Raw genomic sequence first — 19,745 nt, 5'->3', positions numbered from 1 at the left:
AAACTTTGGAAAGTATTAAACTTTCTTGTCTCTTCTCAATGGCATCCTGTTTTCAGAACATTTTTCTAATCTGTCGAGACAGTTTTTAAAATTTTTTTTTTTTTAATTATGAAATGTTGGTAACTATGCTGAGAATGGGTTCTGGCCAGTCCTGATTCTTTAGAATTGTTAATTTAAGTCTGTTCATCTGTGAATGATTCTCAGCTAGCTGAAATGTGAGTATGATATTGGGACTGCATTCCATAACAAAATCAATATTTATTCCTAGGTGTGCCCTGTGTATGGATTAGTTCTCTTTACCTTACTTGTCCATGACAGGTTCTTAGAGATTCTTCCTGATGACTCTGAAATCTCATAGCCAAGCTTTTGAGTAAAGTCTAAGGTTTTTGGGTTGAGCTGGCAAGTTAATCTCTGGTAGACCTTTGTGATTTAAAGGTATTTCTCTTCCTGATGCCTGTTACATGTATATATAACATACACGTGGTTGTTTTTTGATTCATGGTATTGGAGTATATGAGCCACAGTTTGCTCAAATCCAAAATGAATAATAAAATGAAATGTAAGCTGACTCCAGTGTTAGTGCTGGCTAAGTCTTCTGTATCTGGAGGGGAGAAGACTAAACTGACTCCTGGTTAAAAATGTTAAAAACGTATGTGCATTGGTATCTGATTTGCATCTTTCACAATTTTTTTGTACCTAAGATTATTTTTATCTTTTCTTTTTTTTTTATAGAAATCTTTTGGACAGAGATACATTTTCTAAATCTGATCCAAGTGAGTATATAGTATTTTATTGTTTTTCTTATTACGTATTTTAAATGTGCAAACACTGGAATAAAATTAGGTGGGTGATTTTCTTCAGTGTCAGTTAGGTTTACACTGTGACAATTACTTAGAATAATTAAGCTACACTTGAATAAGGTACACTTATAACTAATGTTATGTGAACTGGAAATTTGAAGACTGTTATTAATACTGCTTTCCTGAGCTAAATAGTCTCTTATTTAGTTTTTAACCTAAAGTTTCCTAAAATTAATAATTCTAGAAAGTTGGGTTGTTGTTTCTTTTTTAGTATCTGCTGTTTTAGATCTTTTTCAAAGCTATTAGGCAAAGTACTAAATAAACTAGAAGCATTTGTTGCTGCTAGTACATACTGTCCACTAATCTTAGAGTCCAATGCTGAAAAATAAAATTAGGTTAATTAATCTCTGGGAAACACTGTCTGTCCTGATCAAAAATGTATGATGGTTTTTTAGTTAATCTGTTCAGAATTGTAAGCTAGTGACACTCACTCTCCTCATAAGCTGAATTATGACAGGATCCTCCAAAACTGCCGTGTCTATGAATTTATGATGGGGCTTTTAAAATCCATTACTATCTTCCTGTATAGATGCTTTATGAAATCTTTAATCAAAGAACCAAGATCACAAAAAATTTCCTTTTTCTTTTGAAAATGTTACTCCAAGGAGTTTTGTGTGGTTAATAGGCTCATCCTTAGTTTGTGGTGCCATCTTGTCTCTCCTACAACTCTCCATTTGCTTTCATCCATAAGTTCAATTTCTTTCTTTAAACCTGGGCTTTTCTTCCTTGGGATACCACATATTGTGCTTAGTGGCACTGGAAATAACCCAAGACACATATACCTGTATCGAGTCTCTGGACATGCAACCATATCCTGGTATTTGAATACTGAGTCATGTAGCAGTATGAAACATTTGGGTACTTTTGTTAGAGTATAAGTTTCTGTTCTGCATCAAAAAAATCTTGAGAGAGATTCCACAGTACACTTTTGAAGGGAAAAGCTTCTACTTCCTGGGGAAAAACTACAAGAAGTTAGGAGTACTTTTGAAGTTTGTAACCTGTAAGGCTTAAAAAAAAAAAACAAACCCAAAGAAACCACCCAGAAGACATAGTCAATACTATGCCTCTATATGAAGATCACACAGAAACAAACCTGACTGTTTTGCATATTGATAAAGAATTTTAGTTGGCTAAGAAAATCAGTAAAAATTAGTTGGGGGTTGGATTGGATGATCTTCAAAGGCCCCTGACAATTCTGTAATTCTGTTAAAAAAGACCCTTAGTTAAAGTGTTTTGAAGAATGCTCAGTGACCTATTGCCTGTAATGAATTCAGAGATCTCTCATACTGGCAAAAGTGATAGGGTGTCTATAGTTCTTAAGCTCAAATATTATTAAGGACAAGTGCTTCAAGTTTTTATCAGATAGGGCACTGTATGAGGCATAAGTTGCAGGTTTGAGTGTGTTTGAGCTCACTGCAGTGTGAGCTGTGTGGGAGAAGGCCATGAACACCCTGTGACAGTCTCAGCTGCTGCCAGTCAGCTCTGGAAACCACGGCAGCAGCAGCTCTGCCTGTCAGAACTTCTGCCAGCCAGGGGAGCACACAGTGCCCTGCTCAAACTTGTCACAGTAAAAATGGGCCAGCAGCTGCAAGCTAGAGACAGAGCTGCTGGAGATGCTGCCAGAGCCACATGTGTGCAGATAGACTGCTGGAGATGCCTTCTGCAGAGGAGATGCTCCATGCAAAGGGCAGTAGCCTCTGCATAGCCCAAGAATGTGCAGCTGGGCAAACCGAAGTGATCCTGGCAGGTGGGTGACCCCTTCTGGGAAAAAAACATGGAAACAAAGTGGCAGGAGAACCTAAAGAAATCTTAGTATCTATTTTAAAATGTTTCTGAGAAGTAAACTAGTGGTATGTTTTAATGGATTCAGAGTATGTGGAAATATTTTAAAAGTATCATAAACTTGCTTATCAATTTGAGACATATTATTTTTCAATTAATGCAAATAGCTTTTTTAAAGCACTCAAATTGGTGGTGTGGTTTGGGGTCTGGTCTCCAGTTGTGAGTACCCAATTATGCTGCTAGTCAGACCTGTCTGTCACAGGTAGGCAGTATAAAACCATGGAGTGCAGTAATACTGTCCTTGGTGAAGAGAGAAGGGAGGAACTGTTGACTCTGGAAGTACTCATATTGTATTTGCACTCTAGAAATTACTTGTCACAGCAGCTTTGAATTTGGGTATTCTCCAAACAGGGTACATCCAGTTTTAGTATTCTGTAGGTTTTTTAATAGCCAGTTCAGTTTGTTTGCTTGTACTGTCCTTTAGTTAGGCACAGAGATATGGCCCTACTGTAAAAGGGGTGAGTAGTATAAAACATTCTTGTTCTTCTCTGTTTGGAAGTACAGCAGGACAGCTTTCCTCAGTGTCTATTCACTTGGACAAAGGCCATTCTTAGACTGCTCTGTATACAGTAAGTTTATTCTACAGCTAAAAAGGTGTCAAAATCAGCATCCTGCCACTGCCACAAGATCCACTTTTACAGCCACTGAATTTGCAGCCATTAGATCTCAGAGGAAAGAACCATGTAAAGTCATTCTGTATGCTGAGGTCTCATTGCTTTTGACTAGGCCAGTTCTAATATGCTTTTCATACTCCAGTGTATTTATCTAAGGATCATACTGGTAGGGAAAATCCAATTTTATCTTCTTGGTCTTTTTCTCAGAGGGACACACATGAATGTAGCTGACTTCCATGTCAATATAAACAGCTTTCTCTTGAAATTAAAAACGAACTTGTGATTTTCCTGGTTCTCCTAGGAGATATGCTTGGCCTTTTTTTTTGTACTGTAATTGCTACTCAGTATTCCAATTCTGATCACTTCCCTGGGATCTAGGATATTCATGCCAAGAGGAATCTGTCACTTTGCATGCCCAGAGGCAAGTGACAGAAGTAGCTGTAGAGATAGTAGATATAGATGGGACAGGCTTGGATAGCCATTGTTCAGGAAGTATTTCAAACAATACTGGAGCCTCTTACTGACAGTGCTTTCTGCTCAGTGGAGTGAAAGCAAGTCATATATTTGATTTACTATAGAGTGTGGAGCATTCTGCTCTCCCAGTTTGGACACCATTTTTTCTAGGAATATATTTTTTTTTAATCTATGGGTTTTATTAATTTATTTTTTTCCTTGTAGAAAGCTGAGCTAAAGAAGTGCTTCCTTGATGAGGAGATACAGATTAATGATTTTGGCATGTTTCTTCTGTCTAATGACGGGCAGAATTGTTTTCTTCCCATGCTCTGACAACTCAAGCTGAGCCCTGCAGAGCTGTGCTGGCAGCAGCACGCTCCTTCTGGGGAGCCCGGTGGCTGCTGAGTATTGATCATCAAAAGAGTCCAGGATGAATGACTGAAAACATAAAAGCTCTTCCCTGGGGAATCTCCCCATGGAGGATAGTAACAATTAGAAGAATCTCTTGGCAGATGGGACAAAGGGACCTTAGGGCACCTCTGCCTGGAAGGTCTAAAAGCTGGTCAGTGGAGAGTATTGGGGAGCCCTGCTAGAACTGGTACCATGGAAAGATTTAGGTAGCATGGGGAAAAGGTAAATTTCATTGTGGGTAAGTCTTCCTTGAAATGGAGTAGATGTGTTGTTGTGCTTGGGAAAACTGGGATGGGCAATGTTGATGTAACAGTAGTTGCCAGACTAAAGGATAAGCATATATTCATTGAAAGGGAAAGGACCAGAGCAGGTAAGGGAGGCCCAGTCTGTTTGGGAAAACAGGAAGCTGCAGGCTATAATAATCTACAATATTTTGGGAATTGTGTCTATAACAGAGTAATAAGTTGACATTTCCACCTTCTTTTTCATTACAAGACTTAATTAAATTTACCTTGGATATGACATCGTGGTATTGCTGTCCAGAGTTAAAAATTACTAAATATTAATATTCCTGAGTATAGATGTAGCTGTATCTGCTCTTGGAACAACTCATATGGCAAAGCCTTCCAAAAGGGTTTCTCAGTTACTCTTCATCAGTATGCTGCTTTCTCATTGCTCCCTCAGTTTTTGTGATTATGAGAGAAAAATGATTTTTTTAGCTCTGTCTTAGGATGTGGTTGCATGGTATGATGGCTTTTGAAATATTATTTATCCCTCTGTATTTCTTCTTCTCCCTGAAGACAGTGCTGTTAACTGTTTTCTGCTATAAGATGGGTTGCTTTATGGAGCCTTTAATCTCTGGTTTGAGCATTTCAAGTGCTTTAGATCAGCTTTACCATATTTGTCTGCATTTCTCCAGTTGGATATGAATTTGACAAAGTTTTTTAGTGATTACTGCAATTAGTTTATCAGGATCTCTACAAAATCTCTCCAAGAGCCATTTGAGATAGTGAATCTTAACAGTGATGGAGAACAGTATCATGGCTGGTTTCCTAAAATTTATGGGGTGCATTTTAGAGGAAAGATGGAGAAGTTGTAAAAAATTTTCTACATTTACAAAGTATTTATCAGAAAGACTGAAATATATGTCTTTTCTTCAGCTTTCGTTAGGCCTGACTGTTTTTTGAAATATCAGTTTGGGATGCACACGTGTATGTATCCCTCTCAAACTTGTACCTTTTACTTACAATAAAATGTTCTATGAGGTGACTGCTTATTAATCTATATTTTTATTATATTTAAAATATTGGCCACATCTGCAGCCTAGAAGGGGAGACCTTATTGCAGTCTACAACTAGTAGAGGGTTGTTTAGCCTGAAGAGAAGGAGATTCAGAGGTGACCTTTATCTCTCTCTGCAACTTCCTGAGAGGGGTTGTAGTCAGGTGGGGTCTCTTTCTCCAGGCAACAGCTGTCAGAACGAGAGGACACAGTCTCAAGCTGCACCAAGGGAAATATAGGTTGGATATTAGGAAGAAGTTTTTCACAGAAAGAGTGATAAAATACTGGAATGACCTGCCTGGGGAGGTGGTGGAGTCAGCATCCCTGGATGTGTTCAAAACAAGACTGGATGTGGCACTTGGTGCCATGGTTTAATTAAGTGTTTAGAGCATGGGTTGGACTTGATGATCTTGAAGGTCTCTTTCAACCTGGTCATTCTGTGATTCTTTGATCTTCCACTGATCTCTTCTCTGTGGTGACCAGTGACAGGACCCGAGGGAATGGCCTCAAGCTGTGTCACGGGAGGTTCAGGTTGGGCATTAGAAAAGTTTTTTCTCAGAGGGTGGTTGGGTCCTGGAACAGGCTCCCCAGGGCAGTGGTCACAGCCTGTGTCCACACAGTGTCACCAACCCTGACAGAATTCTGGAAGTGTTTGGCCAATGCTCTCAGGCTCATGGGGCAACTCTTGGGGTGTCCTGTGCAGGGCCAGGAGCTGGGATTCAATGGTCCTGATGGATCCCTTCCAGCTGGGTCCCTTCTAGCTTGGGATGTTCTATGATTCTACAGTTCTGGGTAGGTAGTCAGAAGTTCAGTAACCTACAGAACTTTCTTTAGCTGATTTCATAGCTTCTATTTCATTCTGTTTTCTCACATTTTCCCATTTCACTTCATTCTTCATGTAAGATACTCCAATAGCCTACCCCAGAGTGTGTTGTAAAAATAGGCTTTTTGGTTTGGATTCACTTTACTATAGACAGTAACCAAAGGTAGGCACATGATTGCCAAGGGTTTATTTAGAGTAAATGGAGAAAGATGGACATCTCCTGAGAATTATTTTGAATATTTTTTATAAAAGCTTTTTTTCATCTACAAGACATCTTACTTAAAACATAAAAGTGTTAACTTTTAGCTTCTACATGAGCTAAAATATTGAAATTGCTTTTTTCTGTTTCTCCTCTTATTTGCTACTGCCTAAAGGGATTTGTTGTTTTTTTTTTTGTGTGGAGCAAGTACATTTTAAGTAAGAAGAAAATGTAGTTAGAAGGTTGACTTCATTTCTGCTTTCGTCTCTTTCGATTCTGACTTCACTGAGAACAAAATCAAACCTCTACCTTTGCTGTTCAAGGCTACAGTCTAAAACAGTATTATTTTTACCTTCTTTTGAAAAATGATGATTTGTGCAGGAAAAGAACTTGCTGAGGAAAAAATGTTGAAATATCTGTATTTCTGTTGTTTAGAAAGGATTTGAAGAGGAGTTTCAGGTAAAAATTCCTTTATCATAGTTACCTGCAACTAGTTCAAGACTGTAGAAAATAAGATTTATAATGCAGTGCATTATAATCCTTCAGTGAAAATGATCTGTGCTTAAAATAGTGTTTAAAAGACCTGATTATAATCACTGCACCCCTGTCACCAGTCCTTGTGATAAAAGCTGCAGCTTAATGTGTAGTGAGTGCTCTACTGGAAATAGAGATCTGAGTGACACCTGTGGGATTGTTCTGCTTAGTCTTTCAAAATCAGGTTAGGTCAACAAATTTAATTGATTCTGTTTTTTATCAGGCTTTAGTTTAAAAAAATAAAATACACATATGTGAGATATTTAAATATATATAAATAATTTGAAGCAAAATTAAGGAAGAAAACCAGAGAAGTCTTTTTTTTTCCCTTTTTCTGGTTCTGTTTCTCCTGCTTCTTTTCAGTAGAGTCCTCATTTGTTGTTTTTTTTTACTTTAATTTTCTTCTCTCTCGAAGGAAGTATATTTTAGGGTAATTGTGCATTAGATAATCTAGAATAGCCTGACCACCCACATTTAAAGAAGACCTGCTTTTATCCAATTTTGTCTTTAAAGACTGTCAAGTGCTTTGCTGGAGGTCAGGCATAAGTGCTACCTCCCATTTTAGAAGCACTCCATTTATTAGCTGATTTCTGCAACAGCTGGACCACATGATCACCAGTCTGGTTAAGCTTGTTGACAGCTGAGGGAAAACATTACTATTTGATTGTCCTAGTTACTATTTTCCATAGCACAAGAGACTACAAAATTAGTTCACTTAATTTAAGGATATGTTAAAATTTGAAAATAACCAAACTTTTTTTTTGTTCCCATTCACAGTTTGTGTTTTGTACACACAAGCAATTGGAAACAAAGAATGGAGAGAGGTAAGCTGCATATTCATAGATGTATAAACCTTTTAGGTATATTTAAGGCTGGCCATTTGTCATAGCAGAAGAGGGCATGTCATTGCCTCTTGAATGCCATGCTAGGCTTATGGGGGTCCTGTGTACTAGCAAACATTTAGAATATAGTCACACTGATCTCAATTTCCATATCTGTATCACACATTTCCATCAAAAAAGAAAACAAAGTAGAGAAAACACATGAGTTTCCCATTTTACAGTCTCCCTCAGATAAATTAAACCAGTCTTAGCTGTCAATTTGGATAAGGTTTGTGGCTCTCAAGAGAGGAAGACATTCAAACAGGACTGAGCTGTGGGGATGGTCAGTGTCAGCAAAATTAGTCTGTAGATGTGGTAAAGATCTACCTTTGAATTTTTTTTAAATTAAAATATTTTCAGCTTGACAGGGGCTGAGGCACTTTCTATAAACATTAAGAAGGAAAAGGCATTTTGCCAAAAGCTCAGAGAGGGGAGTGTTGAAGAGAGAGCTGAACTGAGGTGAAACAGGAGATGGACAGTGCAAAAATGATACATTTGCAATAGAAGGATTGTGTTCCCTAATATTTAAAGCTGTCTGAAATAAACAATACATGCAAGCTTTTGCTTGCTGTTGTGTTTGGTTGGGGGTTTTTTGGTATGCATTTCTTCAGAAAACAGTGGATTTTTGTTACTGATTCAAATTTTTGTGGATTTTTATTGGCTTTGGGAGATGATGTTGATGAAGTTTAGGTCATACAATACAAGGTATGTACCATTCTATATTGAAATATGAGATCTTCTGCCACTCTATCTTCATCCACAGGACTATTCATGTGAATGCAGTAATTTTCTTTCATGGCATCTGTTTAAGAGATTTTTATAGGCTGTCATATATCTCACATATTCCTGGTATTGGCAGTCTAATTATACTTCCTTATAGCATATAGCTTAAACTTACAGTTTTCTTTTACAGTTTGGAAGAACAGAAGTAATTGATAATACTTTAAATCCAGATTTTGTAAGAAAATTTATAATGGACTACTTCTTTGAAGAAAGAGAGAATCTGCGGTTTGATTTGTAAGTTAACAATCTTTTACTCTAATCTTGCAGCCTCTGTAAGCGTGTAAAATTTTGTCCAGCATAAAATTTACTTGAAGAGAGAGGGTATCTATTGACATAGGATAAATTAATGTAATACACAGTTGATTTAGCATTGCATCCTCAGAAATAAATGTGTAACATAATAATGACCGAGTTTAAGAAATTGGCAGATGTTAACTGATCAAAGTACAATTATGCTTACAATTATTACTTTCAGAAAATAGAAATGAAAAGAAGTCAAAACGTTAATATATTCTTGCAACACAGCCAGTAAAACAGGTACAGATATACTGTCCAGAAATAAAATACTGTACAAGTAGTACAGAGCCAATTTTTTTTTTACTATGCATCTAAATATACTAAATTTTAAGATTTTAAAACAACAGCAGTTGTTCTAGAAGTAGATGGCTTTTGACATTGCTCCAAAAGTACTCATTTCATTCCACTGGTGGAATTGTTTTGACTTTCACTTCATTCTTTGGAAAACAGAACTGGGAGTCCAATTACCAGGTCATGTCACCATTGCATGTCATCTCTTACATTTTAGTCCTTTCTGATTATTTCAGTCTTTGTGATAATCAAGGTTGTCTTGTTTTTTTTTTAATTTTCATCTTCTTTTTTTATTAGCAGTTCTTTCTTAACCTTGCCCTAGGAGAGAGTATGAATAACCCTCATAGATAATTAAGTTTTTGCTGCAGTTTTGCATCACACTATGCATTGTGGCCACAAATTTTCTTTGTATGTCCTTTTTTAGTTGAAAACCCCTTTTCCTATTTCTTTTCACTTTCTTTGTAAGATGTACTAGACCACCTATTTCAAGGAATGAAAGGAAATACTAAAGCCAGGAAGATTACAGGGTGCTTTGAGGTGGCTGGGTACAAATCACAATGGAAGCCTGATGCAGACTTTGTTTGCAGTTTTAAAAGTTGGGTTTAATGTCATTCAATCTGTGGAGTATAACTATTGTGGGTTATTTAAAGTAAATTTTAAGTCAGAGCTAATCAATTTGTGAAATAAAGGATTCTTCTCAAGTATAAAGCAGTGCTGGAATAGCCATGCAGTGGGAGCTGTGTGGAAATCTGTATCTGTTTGCCTCCTGTTTCTCATAGGATGCATGTATGGGTATGGGGAGGGGGCAGTGCAGCAGAAATGAGATGTGAAAGAACTGAACTGAAAAAGAGAGAGCTCAGTCTGCAGAAAGAAAGAGGAGTTTGTAAAGACCTTCTGGATAAATGTTGTCTGGAAAGGACTTGGACCTGGAAGGGAAAACACAGTCCCCTGTTTAATTCTTTATGTAGTCAGAGAAATGGACTCCTGTCTGTTTTACATGCATACATACATATTTACATGCAAAGCTGTAAATATGACATGTTCTCTGTACTCATCAGAAAGACCTGACTGCTTTCTGCTGCTGTCCTGGGTTACCTGGACAAAAGTCTGTTCTGAACTCCAAGCTGAAGAGCTGTTGCTGTCTTTGCCTACAAGTGACCATATAGCCATATTGTGTGAATTTGCTGTAGAGCCCTATAACAATGATAGATGAAAAATTAAATATCTTAGGACTCTGAATTAGAAATGTGAATCTCACATAGCCACTCATGGATTAAATCCCAATTCTGAAGCTTTAGAAAGCTTCCTATATTCAGTTCCTTGGCAAAATTTTGCACCATTGTTGGCCAAGGTGTTATTTTTCAAAGAAATTCCTTATATGATTCATATATTTTGCAGGGGAAAAAATATCAAGTGGCAAGTATATCTTTGATATTTAGTGCATCAATAAATGAGCATGACCTCCCCCAAAATGTACAGCCACCAGTGTCATGGGCCCCTTTCTGTTCACTGCTGGTACTTAGGAAGTGATTTTGCCAAAGTTGTTCATTGTGTTACTTCTGTAGCTATCCCTCAGGTCAATTTATAAGCTGTGTTTTTCTGTTCAATTTCAACAGTTTGCTTTTAATTGGAGGTTTTAACTGAAGTTAATAATGTAGGAATTTCTTTTCTTTATGAATATGTTTCTAAAGCTTTGACTGTGCTGCACCACATCCAGCTGTGTTATGGTATTCCTGCCATCCTGACTTGTGATCTGATCCATGATGCATCCCAGCACCAGCTGTGGCAACACAGCCAAAGGGATGGCATTCCATGCAGGACAGCCTGACATGGGCAGTAGCACAAGAGATGAAAACCTTTTCAGTTTAGTAACTGGTATTGAATCTGAACAGATTATTTGATAAAACTATTACTTGGATTATCTGATAAAGATGGAAGACTATTAAAGTATAGAAATTAGAATCCTTTGTTAATTCCTTACATTATTTTTTTCAATATCTCTTAAATTCAGAGAGTAACTTTTTTTAACTCCTGACTTGATTATGGAAGGGAAACGATGACATTTTATAGCTGGAGGAAGGCCAAGATTGTGATAAACTCAAAAGAACAAGTAAAACTCTTGCTAAAAGCAGTTTAGTTTATTGTTAGTTATTTCTATCTGCTAATTCAAATGACTGAAAAATTACCTAAGAAAATAATTTACAAGTTAGTTTGTTTCCTAGGGTTAATTTTTAATTTTTGGTCTGCTTTTTGCCATCTTTCACTGTTCAAAAAGGAATATCAGAAGAATTTCTCTTTAAAGCTTGCACTTTGTTGAAAATGATTTAATTTCAAATAGCTAGTGAACCATAGTCCTATATATGATGACTCAGTTTGTCTTCCTTACTGGGGAACTTCCATTCACAAATCTGTTTCAGTAAATTTCACACATGGCAATAGGTGAAAGAATTGTTTCATTTTTGTTTCTTTACATAATTGTCCTCAGATATGTCATCTGGCAACTCTGATATAAATTTTCTTTTTTTTTCCCTAAGCTATGATGTTGACTCAAAGAGTCCTAACCTGTCAAAACATGTAAGTTCTTCCTCAGTATTATAATTCCTTGTGTTAAATTGCTTGCATTTCTTAAGTATGTTTATTTTCTTTTGACTCTAAGTAATATCAGATACACAGAGACAAACACAGTGATTGGCTATGAGTGAAAACACATAAGTATAATGAGTATAATGTTAATGGGACATTTCTCTTGCAAAGGGCATATTTGAGCATGCATGTATACCTTTTCAGATATGTAATATGCTGCAATTAGTTGATACTTTTTTGGGTCCTAAAATTGAAAGATGTTTTTATTGTGTCTCAGAAGAAACAAGCAAGACAACATGAGTATAAAAGTGGGAGTGATGAAATAGTAACTTTAACATTTAGAGATGCAAGAGTAGAATTCAGAAGCTTCTCAGTGAATTTTTAAAAAAATAAATACAGGAAGGCTTTGGTAAGAGAACCTTTGAGAACCTGGATCAAAGGAAAAGAGGATAGTAGAAGGAATACTCTGTGTATTCCTTCTGCTTCACAGTGAAAAGATGAGACTTGGCCATTGATCTGCAATTACATCCTCACTGTACTGGTTGTGTAGTGCCTTAGAATTACATCTATAAGTGTAACCTACTGTTATGTGAAATAGGTGGTAGTGAGTCTGTTTATGATTGACTGTTGCATAGTTATTACTAAGATGTGGTGTTCAGCAGAATCTGTTCTTCAGTAAGGAACAGCTCAAATAAATGGGAAACCAAATTTCATTGTGTGAAATATGAATTCTGAGTTTTTATGTTTTTGCTTTTCAGGACTTTTTGGGACAGATGTTTTGCACACTGGGAGAAATAGTGGGATCACAGGGGAGCAGACTGGAAAAATCAATTGTGTAAGTATTCTGGAATGTTGGATGAATGCATACTGCTGCATGAGGCTGGAGTTGTGGGGCTTTTTTGCTGTGAGATATCTTGATATACAGAATTGACAGATGTGGCTTTTAAGAGAGAGTAAATAGTTACATGCAATAGAAATCCTTCTCTATATAGGCTATAATTTAGGTTTCATTTTGGACAATTAGGAAAGGAATTAACTAATCCATAATTTTTGTCAACCTTGTTACATCTTGCATTAGAAACAGCTTGAGCGTACTAATCTAAAAAATGTTTTTGTTTTGGTTTGCAAATTAGCACATCATAAAACTTTAGTTACATTTTGTTCAAGCATTTGAGTTCCTGCAAAAAACCTTCCCAAAGACACAGTGAAGAATCAGCTGACCAGATTATCAGATTTCTAACACAATCCCACAAAATTCTTAGCATCAGCAAATAATATGTTATTAGACAACAGTATTTTGTGATTCTCCCCTTAATCCCATTCTGGATATTAAACTTTTAAAAACATGTCTAGGAAATAACCTTGAGGACTGGTTCAGTAAGTGTCATAATAGAGAAGTTGTGTTAGGCTTTGTGATTAAAAAGGTTGTCTGTGAACAAACAAGAAGAGTGTCCCAATGGTAGGTGGGGGAGCCCAAATAATTTCCCTGGCTGCTTTCAGACCCATCCCAGGAGAGTCATCAGCTTGTGGAAACCCATCTCCACACACTCAAAAGCATCACAGAGGTACAAGGCACAGGCAGGGGAGCTCCAGTGACACAATTAAGGGAACAACCCCTGCCCAGCTCCAGGGCTGTCCCAGGAGAAGCAGAGCCCCAGCACAGGGGGATGGCAGCACACAGTGGGTCACTGCTTGGTCTGGACATGTTTTAATTCTTGCTGGCTGCACCGTTTGAGCGCAGAAATACTGTCTTGTCAGTTGGGACAAGAGGTTGGCCCTATTTTCTTCTACTAAAACAACAGCTCACTGTCTTTTCACTGTCTAGGCCTGGCTCATGCCAGCTGCCACAGAAAATTGCACTGCCACAACTCCATGGACTGGCTTGACTGATTACCAGTTGATTCTACTGGAAGCCTGTGGTCACTTGGTCAGAGAAAGTGCTAACTTTGAAGACACTTATATTTAGTAAAATGAATCTTACCTGACTTTTAAAAAGTCTTCAAGTTTTTTTCTGTCCTCAATTAGTCAATTATTCAGCACAGTACACTTTTTTTTTCTGAGAAAATTTCTGAAATTTATTTTGAACATGTAGATTAAAAGGCATTCATTCAGCAGTTTAGTATTTGTACAGGTTAAATGAAGTCTGAAATGAGTAACAGGTTAAGTTTAAAGTTTGAAATTATCTATTAGAAAAGAAAAAATATCAGTGAAGATTCTGTGGAAAGGAGGTCTTCACAGACCTCTTGGCCTGTGTAAAATATTTTCTCATGGGTAAATAAGCATTTCTCAGGTCTGGGTTCTGATACTGTCTTGTATGGTAGTTACTAAGTGGACCCAACATATGGGTAGGCACGTTTTAATGAGAGAATGTTTGACTTTTTATTAGTTCTTCATAGTGTCCCTGTTTATTCTGTCATTGCTGCTTTTGACAGTGCTGTGACTTGACAACTGTGCCTGAGTGATTGTCCATTCTGGACTCTCTGAAGTCTGAGTGTCTAGGAGACATTTCTGTTATTCATGAAACTTTGCAATGCATTTCAAGATGGTTTACTTTGTAGATGTGTGTTTAATGTCTCTTAATAGTCAAACAATGAGTATTGAATTGACAATATTGCATGTCTTCCCTTCTTAGGGATATTTACTGCTTTGAGTTTACTGTTCTCTTTATGAAGTCAAGTCTGTGTTCTCATAGCATGAATGCTCTTTATGATCTATGAGTTAAGAGAGCTTTATCTTTTCACCATATTTCTGAAGTTCATTAACATTTTCCCTCTTCAGTTCTCTGCTGATGGCTGTACAAAGAAGAGAATGCTTGGTGCTGTTTTAGTCCCAATCAGCTACCCTACAGAAGTAGCACTTTTTATACTTAAGCAGTTTGAGAAGCTTGAATTCCATTCTCTGATTGGCATTCAAGTAAGCTCTGATGTTCTTTCAAAATGAAAATTAGAAAGATTTGAAGCTTATTATTCTCTAGAAGAAGCTCTGTCTACTTTAGGCATTTGCAAAAGTCTTACACAATTCAGGATTCCATGGCTGCTGTGAGCTGTCCAGCTTCAAGTCAGATTGTGTATCATCAGGGAAGGCTCCCTGAGGAAGTCTGCAGTGAAAGGGTAGTCTTGTCCTTCCTCAAAATTAAAGTAAAACATCTCAAGCCTAGAGGGTCACCATTGCTGTGGTCAGGCAAGAAGGCTGAAACACACCTTGCATTAATCTTCATGGCAAGTACAAAAGTGAAGGGACACAATTCACATTTTTCTTTGCCTACATGGTATGCATGCCTTGCAGTTTCGTTGGTGTTACAAGCACCAGTGGATTACACCTCTGAGGCATGAACCTGACAGTATTTCTTCTTGGCAGTTGTGAGATTGTCCCCTGAACCTCCCTCTCTGTTTCTGATACCATTAAGGACTGGGGAATTTTTTGCAGTCTGTCACAGGAGAGTCTTGCTCCCAGTATTGTAGTGTGGTAGCCTGTTATCCTTGTGACAGTGAGCATTTTTTGCTCAAGAACATACTTTAGTGTTGCACTTTATTTTACAGACTGGCCAGATACAGATGTGAACATTTGTTTTGGGTAATTTCTATTAGAAAATAATTCTAGTAATTCAAAGAAAGTGAAATGGATGATGTGACATTTTAACAGTAATGTTTGTTCTCTTTTCTCTTGGGTTACTAGATTCATTAAATGCCTTCTCAAGACAAGCTCCATGTGTAGGATTTACTCTGCCTGGCTCTCATGTTCCAGCTGTACTGGCATGAAAGGATAATGTGCAGATTCCTCTACTTCCCAAAATGCTGTGGTTTCCTTTTTCTCTCAAGAGTGTCACCTGCTCAGACATGATCCAGAATTAGATCTCTGCACATTCTGTCTTCCTTGAGAGAAGATGCTAGCCACATTGATAACTCTGAGCAATGGGTTTTTTCAGAATCTGCTAAGTGCATTCCTGTAGGGACTTCCTTTGATGAGGAGATAGGGCCATTGCAAAGCTTAATGAGCATTCTATGCTAGCTATTCACATCTGAGAGCCATTGCCTGCTAATGAGGCTCTACTGGAGCCAGCTGGACTATTATGTGAAGTTCTTTTTCCTGTCATTTTGCTGTGAACATAACTGATAGAAAAATACCTGAACTTCCCATATATATTTGTCCTGTCCTTTTATCTGCGGGTGTGTCAGAGGGCCAGGCTCTGCAAATTCAGGGATAAGTCTGTAAATTTTTTAATGACCTGAAAGATGGTCCATCCTCTGCCTCATTGCAATTCCAGCTTGCAAAATTGGAGGCTCTTTTTCACCTCTTGGGTTTGAATTTCCACATAAATGGCCATCTTTTACACAGGCTCTATAAAGGTCCTCCTTCCAGTCCTTGTTAAAGCCCAACTATTCTTCAGAGTGTCCTTTTAAACTTCTTTGGTGCTGCAGATGTGGTGTCCCAATTGTGGAATCATTTATTCTGAGGAGACAATAATTATTTCTCAAGACTGTATCTTATATAGACATGCAGGTATTGTTGAAAACCTTTCTTTGATGATGGTTGTCTGTTCTGTTCCTCTAACAATGCTCCTCTACCTGCTCCTTCAAATACTGTCCAAAAAGAGGTGATCACTGTAGAGAAGCCTAAAGGTTCTGGACTCTCAAGCCAGTAGACCCACTGAAGTGTACATTTTCACATTTTATTTTCCTTTATTTAGGTTCACACTTAGACTGGCACATTTTCTATATCTGAGTTTCAGATAACTAGCCTGAATGGTGGAGTTGATTGCAGTTATGCAATGCAGATTGCAGTTAATATCTCTCTCTCTTTATATCTCTCTAGCTCTCATTATTACCCCACAAACCCTGATCTGTAACTCTTTCCAGAGAAACCCTGAGAAATTAGTTGCCCAAACATAAATTTTCTATTGTAATTTCAGTGCTATAGAGCCAGTTCCAGCGTAGCTCACTACCAGCTATCCCTTAGAGCCAAGGAAGATGAGCAACAGCACTGCATGCTGGATCTAAACAGGTGGAACTCTTACATGTTTGTCTTTAACACAGTATTGGTCAGTATTTCTCTGGCAAGTGGAAAGACTGGTCTGTAATGAAGAATCTCTGAGTAATTTTTTTTTCATACTTGAAGTTTCAACCAGCTTGAAATTATTTTATTATTTTCTTACAGGGCATAATTGCTAGTTAAAGTTTCTTCCATTTGTGTGATCTATGACCACTGAACTTTTTCTGAGGGTGCTTACTTTGCACTTAAGGATTTTTTTTCTTAATCAATGATTTTTAAGAGAATTTGTAAGAGCGCAAACTCTTTAGCGTCTGCAAACGGTCCTGTACTATTTTCATGCATGTAGACTTAAGCATATGAAGTTTGTACTTAATAGCATCCAGAACTGTACAAGTCATTTGGTAGAGTTTTTAGTCCCTGAATAATGAGAACTTGATCTGAAGAAAAATTCTGTGCAAATCTTGATGAAGTATTTCACCTCTTTATGAACCATCATGTTAATATTGTCCTTTTATAAGCCCATGGCCTTCTCTGTTGAGTGTGTCCCCATCCAAAAGGCTGCTGGCACTGAATACTATCAGATTATGTGTGGGTTTTCTGTTTCTCTGCTGCTTTTTATGCTGAGGAAGTCTTTTGGGATTTCTGGTGTTGCAGCCTGTGTTTTTAATTGCTGTCTGGGTGAATAGTAATTTCTTTTGTAACTTCTGTATCAGATATGATGGTGAGATTGTTATGTGTCTTCATAGACATTTCCGAATAAATGTTGTAAAATAATACTAGTGTTAACTTTTAACTATATTTCAGGTATTTTTTTAATGTAGAATTTGCAATAGGATGTTTTTCACAAATCAGTTGTAGAGTCATCTCTAAAGGAAACATCAGTGGAAGGGTGGATAGTAGAATTCTGATACTATTTCAACCTATTGAAACTTTGAATGCTGTTTCCTTAAAAATCAAAACTGATTTGTTTCTTGCTAGTTAGAATAAATATGCAGCTCATTTACCAATTCACTTAGGATAAACCAACTTTTTTACACAGGACAAGTGGCAGAAGAGGGAAACTGAATTGCATGCCATCAGCTTTGTGACTTGAAAACTTACCCCGTGCTCTCTGTGTCAGTTGCAATTTTCATACATGCATGATATTAAGGAACTAAGGTGATGTGGTTGTGTATTTTGCAGAGGAATTCCTGGGAAGAAGTGTGGAACAGTCATAGTAACAGCAGAGGAACTAGGATGTTGCAGAGTAAGTGTGCTCATTGCTTTCCAAAAATAACATGAAAATTATTTTGTGATTTTACACTGCACTAGATTGTTAATGGTATAAGTTATTAATTTGCATTTTGTGATTTATGTAAGAAGTTAGAATACTGTTTTCCTTTAAGCTGCTCTTGGTTTTAGAGAGAAGAAACAGAAAAAAACAGAAGCCAATGCTCAATATCTCTTGCAGTCTCTCTAATGCTCCTTCATGTCCTCACTCTCTGACTGTCTCTTGCAATGTCTCAGCAGCTGTCACATACTTGATCTTTTGGATTTTTGTACTTTATCCAAATTTTTACAGCTCAGATTCAGAATGTCAATGAGTTTTGGAATCATTGAATTGATTGCTGAGGTTGGAAAAGATCTTGGAAGATTGTCTAGTCCAATACTCCTGCCCCTCTTAGGGCAGGTTACTCAGGGCTCTGTGCAATTGGGTTTAAGTCCAAACAATCTCCACAATTTCTCTGTTACAGCTTTTCAGCACACTCAGAGTAAAAAGGTTTTTCCTTATTTAAGTGAAATTTCTCACATTTCAAGTATGTACATATTGCAACCTTTTTTTCCTCTGGATGCCACTAACCATTCCTAGTGTCATGTACTTACACAAATTGATAAACCTTCTGTTTTTCAGGCTAAATAATTTCAGCTTTCTCTGCCTTTCTCCAGATGAGAGATGGTCCAATCCCTTAATCATTTTAGTGATGCTTTTGGTGGAATTGCTTCAGCATGTTTGTGTCTTCCTTGTACTGGGGAGCCTGAACAGTGCTCCAGGAATGAACAGTACTTCAGGAGTGGCCTCACCAAAGCTGAGTCTCTTTCTTCAACCTTCTGTCAGCACCCTTCCTCATGTAGCCCAGCAGGCTGTTGGCCTTTGCTCCATTGATCAACTTGGTGTGCACCAAGCCCTTTCAGTCCTGTTCTGCCAAGCTGCTTTCCAGCTGCTTGGCCTGCAGCCTGTCCTGCTGCATAGGGTTTTTCCCCTTCACATGCAGTAACTGCAAGAGAACCCATGAGGTTCATATTGGTTCATTTTTCCAGCCTGTACAGATGTCTCTGAATGACAGCATAACCATCAGTTGCATAAATTGATATTTCCAGTTTTGTATTGTTTGCAAACTTGAAGTAGGTCTACTCTGTCCATCATCCAGATCAGTAATGAAGATGTTCAATATTCTTGGCCCATTTTTGATGTCTCAGGTACACTGCTAGTGACTGGTCCCAGGTGGACTTTGTGCCATTCAATATGACCTTTTGAAGCCCAGGAGTTTAGCCATTTTTCAGTGTCCCTCACTGTCCAGTTTTCTACTCTGTAATTCATTAGTTTGTGAATAAGGATTTATGGGAGACACTGTATAAAGCCATGCTAAGGTGAAGAATAAATAACATCCACTAGGCTCCTCTCATCCAATCAGCCACTCACTTTGTGAGGAAAGGCTTCCAGTGGATCAGGCATGAATTTCCCATTTGTAAATCCTTTCTGATGTCTCTTAGCCACCTTCTTCTTTTTCATGTGTTTGCATATTTTTTCCAGGATTTTTTGCTCTATCATCATCTCAGGGTTTGAGATAAAACTGGCTTGGATCCTCTTGCCCTTTCTCAAAGACAGGAGAACTTCCTCTGAACATCATAACTTTAGAGAGGTAACT

General features: G+C 37.6%; 1 protein-coding gene across 3 annotated transcripts in view; it reads left to right on the top strand.

Annotated features, from left to right (window-relative positions):
• The window catches only part of CPNE8 (copine 8), a 71,580-nt gene that overhangs the window by 13,135 nt on the left and 38,700 nt on the right, over positions 1–19,745 (top strand). For all 3 annotated transcript variants that reach the window (XR_010783686.1, XM_066549797.1, XM_066549798.1), the window contains exons 2-7: positions 733–773; positions 7,793–7,839; positions 8,810–8,913; positions 11,802–11,841; positions 12,609–12,685; positions 18,022–18,085. Coding sequence is in view for 2 of the 3 variants with exons in the window: in XM_066549797.1 (XP_066405894.1) it covers positions 733–773; positions 7,793–7,839; positions 8,810–8,913; positions 11,802–11,841; positions 12,609–12,685; positions 18,022–18,085 (373 nt within the window). In the remaining variant the exon portion in view is untranslated. The remainder of the gene's footprint in view (positions 1–732; positions 774–7,792; positions 7,840–8,809; positions 8,914–11,801; positions 11,842–12,608; positions 12,686–18,021; positions 18,086–19,745) is intronic.

This window comes from Molothrus aeneus, chromosome 5 (genome assembly GCF_037042795.1).
Source record: "Molothrus aeneus isolate 106 chromosome 5, BPBGC_Maene_1.0, whole genome shotgun sequence".
In the NCBI taxonomy this organism is placed as follows: Eukaryota; Metazoa; Chordata; class Aves; order Passeriformes; family Icteridae; genus Molothrus; species Molothrus aeneus.
The sequence above is the reverse complement of the archived record's forward strand: the minus strand, read 5'-3'. Positions and strand labels throughout refer to the sequence as shown.